The 15,074-nt window shown below is 42.4% G+C and overlaps 1 protein-coding gene across 10 annotated transcripts in view; it reads left to right on the top strand.

Moving 5' to 3' along the window:
• The window catches only part of LOC105469721 (arginyltransferase 1), a 187,798-nt gene that overhangs the window by 13,025 nt on the left and 159,699 nt on the right, over positions 1–15,074 (top strand). For all 10 annotated transcript variants that reach the window (XM_011721223.3, XM_011721242.3, XM_011721207.3 and 7 more), the window contains 3 exons: positions 1,645–1,748; positions 4,540–4,785; positions 13,313–13,542. In XM_011721223.3, coding sequence (XP_011719525.2) covers positions 1,645–1,748; positions 4,540–4,785; positions 13,313–13,542 — 580 coding nt within the window. The remainder of the gene's footprint in view (positions 1–1,644; positions 1,749–4,539; positions 4,786–13,312; positions 13,543–15,074) is intronic.

The following is a 15,074-nucleotide window of genomic DNA, read 5'->3' on the forward strand; positions in this document are numbered from 1 at the left end:
TTGATTCGCCTGCCTCAGCCTCCCAAAGTGCTAGGATTACAGACGTGAGCCACCGCGCCCGGCCTGTTCTATCTTTTCACCTCCATTTTCTTCTTTTTAAAATGCCTTTATTTAGCTTTTGGACCTTTTAAACTGGTCTCTGACTTTACCTTTTGTCTTCAGTTTTTCATCTTTTTTTGCAGAATCTTCTGGGAGGTTTCTTCAACTTTAAGTTTTCAGGTCTTCCACTTAATTTTTACATTTCTCCTGTCATATTTTTACTTCTGGAGGTCTTTTTGTTCTCTGACTCTTGTTTGTTTGTTTAATAACACCTTGTTATTTTATGGCTCTGGTGGCTTAATAAACGAGATCTTTCTAAGGGTTTTTTTAAAAGGTTCTCTTCTTTCTGCCATGGTCTGTGTCCTCCAAATGACTCTCTCCAGTTTGTTGGGTACCTATCTTTTCAGTGGAGGCTCTCCTCGAGTGTCTGGTGATTAGGACTTTTCAGGATTCCATTGGAAATTCCATGTCCCTGGTGGGTTTTGTTTATTGTGGGTCTTGGGTATTTCTCGGCCTTGTGTACTGTGGGTGATCTGGCGGGGCTGTTCTGTTGGGGAATCCCTGATGTTAGTATTTTTAGGTCTGATCACGTTCTGGAGAGAAAGTGTTACATAACCTGCTGCTGTTCTGGAGCTGGATTGGTGATCTCAACATGTACTGTGTACACTTTCATTTAAGCCGTTTTCAGTAGTACCCCTGCTTTCAGCTGTGGCTTGCATCCATCCTGTAAGAGGCTCTTTGTTACTCTTTCCTGAAAGTTTGCAGTTTTCTGCTGCGTTGAGTAGGGGGTCGTCTAGTCATCTGCGGGTGGGAGAGGGCATCTGGTGTCTATCCTAACTGCTTCGAAAACGAGACTTTGAAGGGATCTTTCTATTTTTAGACATACTTTCACTCATATTTCCAGAGCTACGAGGTGTCACCAATCCCTTATACTTTTAAGGGTAATATAGAGAAACTTGGCTTTTTGTTTTGTTTTTTTCCACTGTTGACCTAGGATTCAACTTTCTATGGTCTGTTAAAGCAGCATTGCTTTGTACATCTGTTTTCAAGCTTCTAACACTTCTCTCCTTCTCTTTTTTCTAGTGTTTTATGTCTTTCTCTTTTTTTTTTGGGAAAAAAAAAAAAAACTCTTGCTGGGAGCCCAGGTGGCTCATGCATGTAATCCCAGCACTTTGGGAGGCCGAGGCAGGTGGATCACGAGGTCAGGAGTTCGAGACCAGCCTGACCAACATGGCGAAACCGTGTCTCTACTAAAAATACAAAAATTAGCCAGGTGTGATGGCGCACGCCTGTCATCCCAGCTACTTAGGAGGCTGAGGCAGGAGAATCACTTGAACCTGGGAGGTGGAGGTTGCAGTGAGCCAAGATACCGCGACTGTACTCCAGTCTGGGCGACAGAGTGAGGCTCTACCTCAAAAGAAAAAAAAAATCTCTTAACTCTAGTCTTAGTGTGATGTGGGCTGGGATTAGAGGCTACATTAAGCCCCATCTTTAACCAGAAATCTCGGGCATGAGATGATCTCATTGTACTAGGTGATATCCAGAACTGATTTCATTTCTTCAAGGTTTGAGTTCACTTTTTAAATATTTATTTTGCTTTCCTAGGTGCCGACCTTTACAGTTTCAGCCTTCAAAATCTCACAAGAAGGTTTTGAAAAAAATGTTGAAATTTCTGGCTAAAGGGGAGGTTCCCAAAGGAAGTTGTGAGGGTAAGATGGGCTGGGTCTAAAAACGATTTACTGTCTGTCTTTGCAACAGTCCCACTTTCAGTCATCTTAGATAGAGGAAGGGTCATTAATACAGTCATGTACTACTATGATGACAGCAACTACTGTTAGCACTGCTATTACTGTTACCATCGGCCCCCAAGTCAAGGTACAGGGAATATATCAGAAGAGTTTAGCTTGGAAAGAGTATTGAGGATTATGTTAAAGATGTGATTTCTTGGAGTTCATCAACCAGAATGCTTTGATGACTCATCTTTCTTGATCCTAATACTATCCTTATTAAGTAAATAGAAAGTGCCATTGTCTCTCAAGAAGCAAGTGCTTACGTGTAGCTTGTACAAGATTCCCCTATTCCTTTTAATGCTGAATAAAGATCAGCTTTTCTGTTTGAATAAGGCTTTACTTCAGTAAATTATACTGTTTGAAATCCTCTTATCTGTGTGATCAGTTTTGAATTGTGAGTGACTTTGCTAAAAGATAATAGCATTTATTTAACTTTAGTTACACATGATTTGCCTTTTTTTCTTAGTGTTTTTACCAGTTTTGGTTTTATTTATTTAAATTTTCATAGTGGGTCCGGGCGTGGTGGCTCACACCTGTAATCCCAGCACTTTGGGAGGCTGAGGCAGGCGAATCACGAGGTCAGGAGAGCGAGACCATCCTGGCTAAGATGGTGAAACCCTGTCTCTACTAAAAATACAACAAATTAGCCGGGCGTGGTGGCAGGTGCCTGTAGTCCCAGCTACTTGGGAGGCTGAGGCAGGAGAATCGCTAGAACTCAGGAGGCAGAGGTTGCAGTGAGCCAAGATTGCGCCACTGCACTCCAGCGTGGGCAACAGAGCGAGACTCCGTCTTAAAAAAAAAAAAAAAAAAAAAATAGCCAAGCTTGGTGGTGCACTCTTGTAGTCCCAGCTACTCGGGAGGCTGAGGGACAAGAATCAGGGAGGTCAAGGCTGCAGTGAGCCAAGATTGTGCTCCAGCCTAGGTGACAGCAAGACTCTGTCTCCACCAAAAAAAAAAAATGGGAATTAGGTTCTGAGTTGGAAAAATGAACATGCAGACATGGAGATGAGCACTGAAGATGCTGTCCATTTGTAAATTGGTGGTTGCCTTTTTTGTTTTTGGAGACGGGAGTCTTGCCCTGTCACCCAGGCTGGAGTGCAGTGGCTCAATCTCTACCCACTGCAACACTCCACCTCCCGGGTTCAAGGCATTCTCCTGTCTCCGCCTCCCGAGTAGCTGGGACCACAGGCGTCTGCCACCACGTCTGGCTAATTTTTTTGTATTTTTAGTAGAGACGAGGTTTCACTGTGTTGGCCAGGCTGGTCTCAAACTCCTGACCTCATGAACTACCTGCCTTGGCCTCACAAAGTGCTGGGATTACAGGCGTGAGCCACCACGTCTGGCCGCCTCTCTTTCTTATGTAGTGTTTATATTTGGTTCTTTATTTGACTTGTTATAGGCTTCTGAATTATCTGTGCCTGGAACTTATCTTAGGAGTGATGAGCTCATTAGGGTAAAGGAATAAACAACTTATGACAAAAATATACCAAAATGCGATAACTAAAAAAAAGATAAAAGTCTGTTTCTTTTGGAGCCGGGTGCGGTGGCTCATGCCTGTAGTCCCAGCACTTTGAGAGGCCAAGGCAGGCGGATCACGAGGTCAGGAGATTGAGACCATCCTGGCTTACACAGTGAAACCCTGTCTCTTCTAAAAATACAGAGTTAGCCGGGCTTGGCCGGGCGCGGTGGCTCAAGCCTGTAATCCCAGCACTTTGGGAGGCCGAGGTGGGTGGATCACAAGGTCAGGAGATCAAGACCATCCTGGCTAACACGGTGAAACCCCATCTGTACTAAAAATGCAAAAAATTAGCGGGGTGTTGTGGCGGGCGCCTGTGGTCCCAGCTGCTCGGGATGCTGATGTAGGAGAATGGCGTGAATCTTGGAGGTGGAGCTTGCAGTGAGCCGAGGTCGCGCCCCTGCACTCCAGCCTGGATGACAGAGGGAGACTCCGTCTCAAAAAAAGAAAAAATTAGCCAGGCATGATGGCGTGCGTCTGTAGTCCCAGCTACTGGGGAGGGTGATTCAGGAGAATGGCGTGAACCCGGGAGGCGGAGGATGAAACTGCACTCCATCCTGGGCGACAGAGCAAGATTCTGTCTCAAAAAACAAACAAAAAAAGTCTGTTTCTTTCCTCACATAACAGTTCAGTGTGGGTTTTCTAGGTTGGCATACAACTCTGCTCCCCACCAGCCATTCTGGGCTTTTCTTTAACATGTGATTTCCCAGCTTGCTCTGGTTTTTACTAATCCAGCCATTGGGGGAAGGGTAGAAGTTCAGGGTTACAAGTTTCCTTTAAAACTAGTGAGGCACAGTTGGATGTATCAGTTGTGTTATGTTCCATTGACAGGAGCTGGTCACCCCCACCATTGGCAGGGGAATGGCAGTACATTCCCCTGCTAGGGTGCCACAGTTTGTTTTTTTTCATTTATTGTAGAGATAGTGTCTCACTATGTTGCCCAGGCAGGTCTTAAAGTCCTGGCCTCAAGCAGTCCTCCTGTATTGGCCTCCCAAAGAGCTGGGATTACAGGTGTGAACCACCATGCCCAGCTGTGCTAGTCTTAAGTGCACCTCTCTTATTTTGGAGGATGAGAATGGATTTGGTGGACAGATAGTAATTCTGCTACAGTGGATAATAGGGACATTGTGTTTCTGTTTTTACCTTAACTGTGTCAACCCAACTGATGGATTTTTAATTTCTTCTTATTTGTAGATGAGCCCATGGACTCCACAATGGATGATGCTGTTGCGGGTGACTTTGCATTGATAAATAAATTGGATATACAGTGTGATCTTAAGACGCTCAGTGATGACGTCAAAGAGAGTTTACAGAGTGAAGGAAAAAATTCAAAGAAAGAAGAACCTCATGAATTACTTCAGACACAAGATTCCGTAGGAGAGAAGTTGGGCTCTGGTGAACCATCACATTCAGTTAAAGTTCACACAGTTCCTAAGCCAGGTAGTAAAGATTTTTGATAACAAGTCCTATTCACTGCTTTGCTTTTTGCTGAGTCATTTTAAACCCTGGGTCTTTCCATCAGCCAAAAGGATGACTTAGTCATGCAATCTGTAAAACAGAAGCCTGCTTTATTTATTGTTGCCAGAATTAGAGGGACAAATCATGCCTTTTATAAACTGCTGTGCTTAAAAAGCCTGAAACAATAGGCTTATCCCTAAATACAGATAATTTCAAAGAGTTCCATTTCTTTTTACTACTTTAGGGCCTTACAGGGTTGAGAATCAAATTTTTCTCAGTGAAAAGGAGTGATAAACATTCTTATTTTAGGATTAAGTGAGACAACATTAATTATAGGTATTATGTCCAAAATACATTATAAAATTCTTCAGTTTATCATTAAATTTTTTAATGTAATTTTAGTATATTTTAGTTTTAAAAATCCACATTTTGATGTTTAACTTTGCCTTTAATCAGGTAAGATTTTTTTTTATGTTATTACTTATACAAGAATTAGGCTTCAAAAGTTTATCCAGTATTAAATGAGTGTAATATGTGTGTATGACTCTTCCAAAATTATTTCATAAAATGTGAAGTTGAATGGTTATTAGTTTATTAGATGGTGTCAGTTTTTGAATTAGTTCTTATATTTATGCAAAATGATCCAAGGGAAAGATTTTTAGTACTATTTTAGTTTTCCTTGTCTAAACTATGTTACACATGTTAAAGTAGAGAAAATTCTCCATTTGCAATTTTATTGAATAGTTTTTTACATAAGGTTTTCATGTTAAGTTGATTTTGGTCTGAGATTTCATCCTAATTAATACTAACAGTTCAATAAAATATTTATTTTTTAATTTGAGAGAGGGTCTTGCTCTGCCGCCTAGACTGGAGTGAAGTGGCGTCATCATAGCTCACTGCAGCCTTGAGCTCCTGGGGCCAAGTGATCCTCTTGCCTTAGGTTCCTGAGTAGGTAGGAATACAGGAGCTTGTCACCATGCCTAGCTATTTTAAAGTTTTTTGTAGAGACAGGGTCTCACTATATTACCCAGGCTCGTCTCCAACCCTTCACCTCAAGTTATCCTCCAACCCTGGCCTCCCAAAGTGCTGAGATTACAGGCGTGAGCCACTGTGCCCAGCCTCCAGTGAAATATTTTGAATAATTTAGACAGTTTGTTTCAGCTATTTCTCTCGTGCGTGTAGGGTCAATTCTTTTATTATTTTTTAATAAAATTACTTACAGTTTGTCGAATTTTAAAAATCTTCATTATTCAAACATAGATGAGCATAGATTGAATAGTGTAATCGACTTCCATGTACTCTACCTATATTTGAAACAATTACTGACTCATGTCATAGCCACTCTTGTTTCGTCTAGTTCCCCCTTCCAAAATTATATGGAAGCAAATCCCAGACATTGTGCTATCCTGTATTTCAGAATACATTTCTAAAAGATAAGAACTTTAAAAAAACATATTCACAATACCATTATTATACTTGAATAAAATTTCTTAATGGCATTGAATAGTGTTCAAATTCCAAGTTTTAAACATTTATTTGTGCCAGGATCCAGATAATGTCCACGTATTGTGATTGTTGATATATTCAAAAAATCTCTTGGCGAGGCATGGTGGCCTACACCTGTAATCCCAGCACTGTGGGAGACCGACGCAGGTAGATTGCTTGAGCCCAGGAGTTCGAGACCAGCCTGGACAATATGGTGAAACCTGTCTGTGCTAGAAATACAAAATATTAGCCAGGTGTTACGTACGGCGCATGCCTGTAGTCCCAGCTACTTGGGAGGCTGAGGTGGGAGGATCACCTGAGCTTGGAAAGTCGAGGCTGCAGTGAGCTGAGATTACGCCTCTGCACTCCAGTCTGGGTGATGAGAATGAGACCCTGTCTCAAAAAAAACTACAGTAAAGATCTCTTTTGTTTTAGAGGTTCCGCTTCCATCATTCCTCAGCTGGGTTGTTTGTCTTGGGTTGTTTGTTCCACTTTCTGTATCTGACAGGTTACGTTTGCGGTTTAACATGTTCCTCTGCCTGCTTCTAAATTGATGGTTAGATATAGAGCCTTGATCGGATTCTGTGCTAAATTTTCTTTTATTTTTTTGCGGCGGGGCAGGGGGGCAAGTCTTAATCAGATTTGAGTTTGAGTTATTTGAGGATGGGTGAGATTACTTCATGGGTGTCAGAGTGGTCTTTCAGGAGATGTGTAATGTCTGAGTGCTTCTCTTTTCGGTAGTGCTAATAGTCATGGATGGTCCATGCTTAAATTCATTCATTTCTTCATTTCCAGGCTGGCTGGACTGCTTCCGTAAAGAGAGTCTTCCCCTCATCTGTTTGTTTCTCGTAAAAACCCATAGCAAAGGCAGGATACATAGTTTTTTTGAAAGAGTCTCACTCTGTTGCCTAGGCTGGAATGCAGTGGTGCGGTTTTGGCTCACTGCAACCTCCGCCTCCCGGGTTCAAGCGATTCTCCTGCCTCAGCCTCCGGAGTAGCTAGGATTATAGGTGCGTGTCACCACACCCAGCTAATCTTTTGTATTTTTAGTAGAGACGGGGTTTAGCCATGTTGGCCAGGCTGGTCTTGAACTCCTGACCTCAGGTGATCCACCTGCCTTGGCCTTGCAAAGTACTGGGATTACAAGAGTGAGCCACTGCACCCGGCTGGCAGGATACATTCTTGATTCCTTCTTTTTATTTACCATTTTTCAAAATAACGTCTAACAGTGACCAGTTAGTTTTCTTTTTGGTACCATTGGGAACTCATGGATCTGAACATACTGCTGTTGCAATCTGTTGCTCCTCTGAGAGCTTCTTTAAGTTGACTTTTGAGTCCTTTCGACATAATCCTGGTAGTCTTTGACAGCTTCCTTGCTATTTGGCATGATATTATGCTCCTGGGTCATCTTGTACAGGCATTTCGAGAGGTTGTGGTTCCTTTTAGTGGGAAATGGTATTTGGAGATCACACACTAGATTAGGAGTGCACATTATTGCTGCTGGCTTGGTCATTGTTTTCTAGGTTTTGTTGGTGAACAGACCTATGAGGTTATGAGTTCATACTGATACTTCCAATTCAAATTCAGGACTATAGCATTCTAATCTTTTATGAGACGGAGTCTTGCTCTATTGCCCAGGCTGGAGTGCAGTAGCGCCATCTTCGCTCACCACAAGCTCCACCTCCTGGGTTCATGCCATTCTCCTGCCTCAGCCTCCCAAGTAGCTGGGACTACAGTGGTGCCTGCCACCACGCCCAGCTAATTTTTTGTATTTTTAGTAGAGACGGGGTTTCACTGTGTTAGCCAGGATAATCTCGACCTCCTGACCTCGTGATCCACCTGCCTTGGCCTCCCAAAGTGCTGGGATTACAGATGTGAGCCGCTGTGCCTGGCTGCATTTTAATCTTTTTCTTTATTTTTATTTTTTTGACACAGAGTCTCACTCTGTTGCCCAGGCTGGAGTGCAATGGCGTGATCTCGGCTCACTGCAACCTCTGCCTCCCGGTTTTGAGTGATTCTCCTACCTCAGCCTCCTGAATAGCTGGGAGTACAGGTGTGTACCACCGCACCTGGCTAATTTTTGTACTTTTAGGTACTTTTAGTAGAGATGGAGTTTTGCCATGTTGGTCAGGCTGGTCTCGAATTCCTGGCCTCAAGTAATCCACCTGCCTCAGGTTCCCAAAGTGCTGGGATTTTAGGCATGAGCCACCGTGCCTGGCCATACATTTTTATCTTTTTCTTTCTTTTTTTTTTTTTTTTTGATGTTTGTAATTTCTTCTACACTGAGAAACCTAGTTCTCGAGAACGCTGAGGATGGTAGAATTAGATTAGAATATCTCACATTAACCTTTTGCTTTTTCCCATATTACACAGTTTTTGAATAACAACCTTACTTCTAGCAGTATGGTTAGTGAAACATCAAAAACTGTTTTTGCAGGGTTTTTTTTTTCCCCCCTTAAGATATCTTTCACTAAAAATCTGAGACTATTTTAAAATCCTTGGATTTTAGCCAGGCTCAGTGGCTCACACCTATAATCCCAGCACTTTGGGAGGCCGAGACAGGCGGATCACCTGAGGTCAGGAGTTTGAGACCAGCCTGGCCAGCATGGTGAAACCCCATCTCCACTAAAAATACAAAAATTAGCTGGGGGTGGAGGTGCATGTCTTCAATCCCAGCTCCTCAGGAGGCCGAGGCAGAATTGCTTGAAACCAGTGGGGCAGAGGTTGTAGTGAGCTGAGATCTCAACACTGCACTCCAGCCTGGGCGACAGAGTGAGGCTCCATCTCGAACAAACAAATAAACAAACACAACACCCTGGATTGTTTTTTTTTTTGGAACCTGCAAAAGCAAACTTGCATTTCCTTTTTAATTTTTTGCTGTTGTTGAGGCAGGGTCTTTTTCTGTCTCCCAGGCTGGAGTGTGGTGACACGATCAGGATTCACTGTAGCCTTGACCTCCTGGGCTCAAGCAATTTTCTCACCTCAGCCACTGGAATACTTGGGACTACCAGTGCACGACGCTACACCTGGCTAATTTTTTGTACTTTTATTAGAAATGAAGTTTTGCCATGTTCAGGCTGGTGTTGAACTCCTGGACTCAAGTGATCTGCCTGCATCAGCCTCCCAAAGTGTTGGGATTACAGGCGTGAGCCACCACACCTGGCCTAAAAAAGTTGATTTGTAGAGATGTCTTGCTATGTTGCCCAGGCTGGTCTGGAACTCCTGTGCTTAAGGAGTCCTCTCACCTTGGCCTTCCAAAGTGCTGGAATTTACAGACATGAGCCATTGTGGCTAGCTTGCATTTCCATTTTAATTTAAAAAATATTACAAGTCTGTTCCCTTGGACTTAATTAGAAATTATGTAGGTCTCCTAAACTCTATTCAAATCAACTGGGACTAATCTGGAATTTTTGAGTTGCTTTGAACCTCTGTGGGTGCAGGGTTGGTATAGTGTACCGATTTTACACTGATGATCTATTTCCATTCTGTTGAAGGAATTTAGTGACCTGGGGGATCTGTATCCCCTAATATGCTGAAATCCTACTTTTTTTTTTGGAGACAGAGTCTTGCTCTGTTGCCTAGGCTGGAGTGCAGTGGTGTGATCTCGGTTCACTGCAGCCTTCACCTCCTGGGTTTGAGCAATTCTCCTGCCTCAGGTTCCCAAGTAGCTGGGACTACAGGTGCACACCAACCCTCTCGGCTAATTTTTTGTATTTTTAGTAGAGACAGGGTTTCACCATGTTGGCCAGATTGGTCTCAAACCCCTGACCTCAGGTCATCCGCCCGTCTCGGCCTTCCAAATGCTGGGATTACAGGCGTGAGCCACTGAGCCCTGCCTGAAATCCTACTTTGCATTGCAGTAACATAGTATATAAATGTAGAGCAAAACAATCATGAGAAGGCTTACCTAGTCCAGTGACTTAGTGTAAAGATGATACAGGTAGTCCTTCATAAAAATACTGAAAATGTGTGTTTCTTAGATCATATTAGTTTTAAATTTGCTTATAATTTTATAACTTCTGTAGGGAATATAATTTTCTTTTTTTTTTTTTTTGAGACGGAGTCTCGCTCTGCTGCCCAGGCTGGAGTACAATGGCCGGATCTCAGCTCACTGCAAGCTCCACCTCCCGGGTTCACGCCATTCTCCTGCCTCAGCCTCCCGAGTAGTTGGGACTACAGGCGCCCGCCACCGCGCCCGGCTAGTTTTTTGTATGTTTTAGTAGAGACGGGGTTTCACCGTGTTAGCCAGGATGGTCTCGATCTCCTGACCTCGTGATCTGCCCGTCTCAGCCTCCCAAAGTGCTGGGATTACAGGCTTGAGCCACCGCGCCCGGCCGGGAATATAATTTTCAGTATAGGAAATGGAAGGTTTTGAAAATTACTATCTATGGAATTTTATATAGGTGAAACATTATTCTAGATGTTGGTAATACAAATACTAGCTAATAATAGTTAGCCCTAAATGAATGGTAGTTGATTTTTTATGAGCTGCACAGGTATTAACTCATTTAATCCTCACAGGAATGCTGTAGGTAGGATTGGTTTTTGTCTTTCTTGTACAGACAGGGAAACTTGCTCAAGGTCATGTAGCGAAGTGACAGAGCCTGGTCCATGACCTCAGGCAGCTTGTGTCGGAGTGTGTGTGCTCAGAGCAAATTTGAGAAAAGACACAGGTTGTGGTCCAAGAAAAGTAATTCTGTTAGGCAGTAGAGTAATAGTTACAGAAATGTTCTTTTGTTTCCTGGTTCAGACTTACATAACTTAGGCTTATTCAAAGTCGTTTTTTAAAAAAGTAAACTTTATTTTTAGTTAGAAAACGTTAATGAAGTTGTGATATAGTCTGAACTGTTTGTGAACTCACTACTTTCTCATCAGATTGGTTTTCATTTGGTGAGCTTATGGTCTCAGGCAAATCCTTTAACTACTCTAGGTTTTGATTTTCTTCTCTCTAAAAACTGAATTTGTTGGTTTTATAAACCTTTTTGTTGACTTTCATATGGTTCGTGAATACCCTGTTTTGGGTTTTTTTTTTTCTTTTTGTTTTGAGACGGAGTCTCGCTCTGTCACCTAGGCTGGAGTGCTGTGGCGCAATCTGAGCTCACTGCAACCTCCGCCTGTTAGGTTCAAGCAATTCTCCTGCCTCAGCCTCCCAAGTGGCTGGGACTACAGGCGTGCGCCACCATGCCTGGCTAATTTTTTTTTTATGTTTAGTAGAGACGGGATTTCACTGTGTTAGCCAGGATGATCTCGATCTCCTGACCTTGTGATATGCCTGCCTCGGCCTTCCAAAGTGCTGGGATTACAGGTATGAGCCACCACGCCTGGCTGTTTTGGGATCTTAAACAGCTTATTTCTTTAATATCTTCTAAAAAATTACTAGCGTAATGTTCGTTGTTGGAAAATTCAGCCAGGCGCAGTAGCTCACGCTTGTAATCCCAGCACTTTGGGAGGCCAAGGCAGGCAGATCACGAGGTCAGGAGTTCGAGACCAGCCTGACCAGCATGGTGAAATTCCGTCTCTACTAAAAATACAAAAAATTAACCAGGCATGGTGGCGCGCACATGTAGTCCCAGCTACTCAGGAGGCTGAGGCGGGAGAATTGCTTGAACCCGGTAGGTGGAGGTTGCAGTGAGCTGCAATCGTGCCACTGCACACCAGCCCGGTGACAGAGTGAGACTCCGTCTCAAAAAAAAAAAACAACAACAAAATTTGGAGAAAAGCTAACACTACAAAAAAGGGACATTCTCTGTCTGTTTCTGAAACAAAGTAAAATGACTGTCACCATGGTGTCGTCTTTCCAGGTTTGTTTCTAAGTATTTTTATTTAGTTTATAATAGTAAAAAGTTTTTTATTTTAAAGGGTTGTCAGTTTGATATTTGGTCTTTTAATTAGAACAAAACTCTAATTGACTACAACTGAACTAATGAGACCCAAATACCTGCAGTGTTTGGATAAAGACACAGATACCTTTAGCTAAGCAAGGATTCCTTCTTTGTTTTTTGAGACAGAGTCTCACTCTGTCACCCAGGCTGGAGTGCAGTGGTGCCATTTCAGCTCAGCACAACCTCTGCCTCCCTGGTTCAAGCAATTCTAATGTCTCAGCCTCCTGAGTAGCTGGGATTACAGGTGTGTGCTACCACACCTGGCTAATTTTTGTATTTTTAGTAGAAATGGGGTTTCACCACGGTGACCAGGCTGGTCTCGAACTTCCAACCTCAGGTGATCTGCCTGCCTTAGCCTCCCAAAGTGCTAGAATTACAGGTATGTGAGGATTCTTTTAATTTATAAAAACCTGTCAGAGTTTGTGCTGGGATCAGTATTCCTTTACACCTGGTTCCTAAGTATTTATGTTACCAGTGCTTTCAGAGAAATGTCCCTCAGAAATGTTGGGCAGAGATATCAGTGTCCTTTTAATGCAGAAGGTACTTTGATTTGATTGGATGAATGATTTTTTTTTTTTTTTTTTTTTTAAAGATTTTCAGGCTGGGCGTGGCGGCTCATGCCTATAATCCCAGCACTTAGGGAGGCCAAGGCGGGTGGATCACAAGGTCAGGAGCTCGAGACCAGTCTGGCCAACATGGTGAAACCCCATCTCTTCTAAAAATACAAAAATTAGCCAGGCACAATGGCACACACCTGTAGTCCCAGCTACTCGGGAGGTTGAGGCAGGAGAATCGCTTGAACCAGGGAGGCGGAGGTTGCAGTGAGCCGAGATCACGCCATTGCACTCCAGCCTGAGTGACAGAGCAAGACTCTGTCTCAAAAAAAAGATAAAAAAGATTTTCAGCGGTAAGAGCTGCCTTGGAAAGTTTCTGTGCTATTTATTTTTTCTAGCAACTCTCACTTCTAAGGTAGAATTTTAGATCCACTTATAGCTCTGTATCGGGATCCTCTGAAACATCTACTCCAAAGCTAGCCTAACCATTGGAACTCTTTGGACTTACTCTGTAGAATCTTTGAGACATGTGAAAATACTTTTCTAGAACCAAATGTGATTGGTCTAATATTTTAAAATTCTTTTTAGGCAAAGGGGCTGATTTGAGTAAGCCTCCATGTCGAAAAGCAAAAGAAATCCGGAAAGAAAGGAAAAGGTTAAAACTCATGCAGCAGAACCCAGCTGGAGAACTTGAGGGTTTCCAGGCTCAAGGTCACCCACCATCTTTGTTTCCACCAAAGGCTAAATCCAACCAGCCCAAATCACTCGAAGATTTAATTTTTGAATCTTTACCAGAGAATGCATCACACAAGTTAGAGGTACTTTGAAGGACTTTTGTTGTTTGTTTTATTATGATTTTTTTTTATTTGGGCATATCATTTATTTTTGTTTGAAGTTCTAACCAGTTGATGTTTTGCTAGGTAAAGAATGAGAATTTAAAAGAAATTAAAGAGAATTGGGAAGAAGTAACATTTGAATTTACTAAGTTAACTGTTATTTGAGAGAAACTCCCTTTTTTAAAAAAGACTTTTTGAGAATACTTCAGATAGTTGGCCGCTAAATTTGTGAAAACTGTCAATTTTAGCATGCTACCTTGATTGAAATTTAGTAGTTAAAATGAAAGAAATACTCTTTAAAATTGTGTTTTTAGCAGTTTTGGTTTAGATAGTGAAAGAAAATGGATTACACAAGGCAAATCACTATTTTCTCCATTATAATCTGATCTTGGTAAAGACAGCAAATGGTGTCATATACATAAGCTAGCAGTTAGGAATTATCTAAATAGGGCTCAAATGTACTGCTGAAATCCTCTCTCATTAGTACCCAAAGCAATTTGGGCATAATATGAATCCTTTTAGAGCCAGATTCCTCCTTTTTTTTCCAAATTTTTTTACATTTCTCGATCAGATCAAGATTTCTCAGTATTAGTTTCTCATATATAAAATTCAAAAACCAGGACTGGATGTGGTGGCTCACACCTGTAATTCTAGCACTTTGGTAGGCCGAGGTGGGTGGATCGCTTGAGGTCTGGTGTTTGAGATCAGCTTGGCCAACACAGTGAAACCCTGTCTCTTCTGAAATAGAAAAATTAGCTGGGCGTGGTGGTGTGCACCTGTAATCCCAGCTCCTAGGGAGGCTGAGACACGAGAATTGCTTGAACCCAGCGGCTGGAGGTTGTAGTGAACTGAGATCACGCCACTGTACTCCAGCCTGGGAGACAGAGCAAACGTTTGTCTCAAAAACATTAGCCATAACGATTTTTATCTTATTCTCATATGTGATTAGTAACTGGTCAGCCTTTGAATTTTATGGCTTACTGTCGTCTAAAAATACCACTAAAGTCCTGATAATAAAAATTAACTTTCATGCATTCTAAGCCTTAATTCAATATATGTATTATCAGACGTAGGATTTAGCCTTTTTTTTTGAGACAGAGTTTCACTCTTGTTGCCTAGGCTGGAGTGCAATGGCGCGATCTCGGCTCACTGCAACCTCCGCCTCCCGGATTCAAGCAGTTCTCCTGTCTCAGCCTTCTGAGTAGCTGGGATTACAGGTACCCACCACTACGCCCGGCTAATTTTTGGTATTTTTAGTAGAGACAGGGTTTCATCATGTCTGCCAGGCTGGTCACGATCTCCTGACTTCAGGTGATCTGCCCACCTCTGCCTCCCAAAGTGCTGGGATTACAGGTGTGAGCTACCTTGCCCCGCCAGATTTTAGCTTTTATAACTCCTTGGCTACTCTGATTTGGATACAGATTTTTTTTCCTTCCAAAATTGTAAACAGAGTTGAATACACTACTTAAAATATTTTACAAGGTGTCTTTTATCTTTTGATCATAAATAGTAAT

The sequence above is a fragment of the Macaca nemestrina genome, chromosome 9, assembly GCF_043159975.1.
Source record: "Macaca nemestrina isolate mMacNem1 chromosome 9, mMacNem.hap1, whole genome shotgun sequence".
NCBI classification, from domain to species: domain Eukaryota; kingdom Metazoa; phylum Chordata; class Mammalia; order Primates; family Cercopithecidae; genus Macaca; species Macaca nemestrina.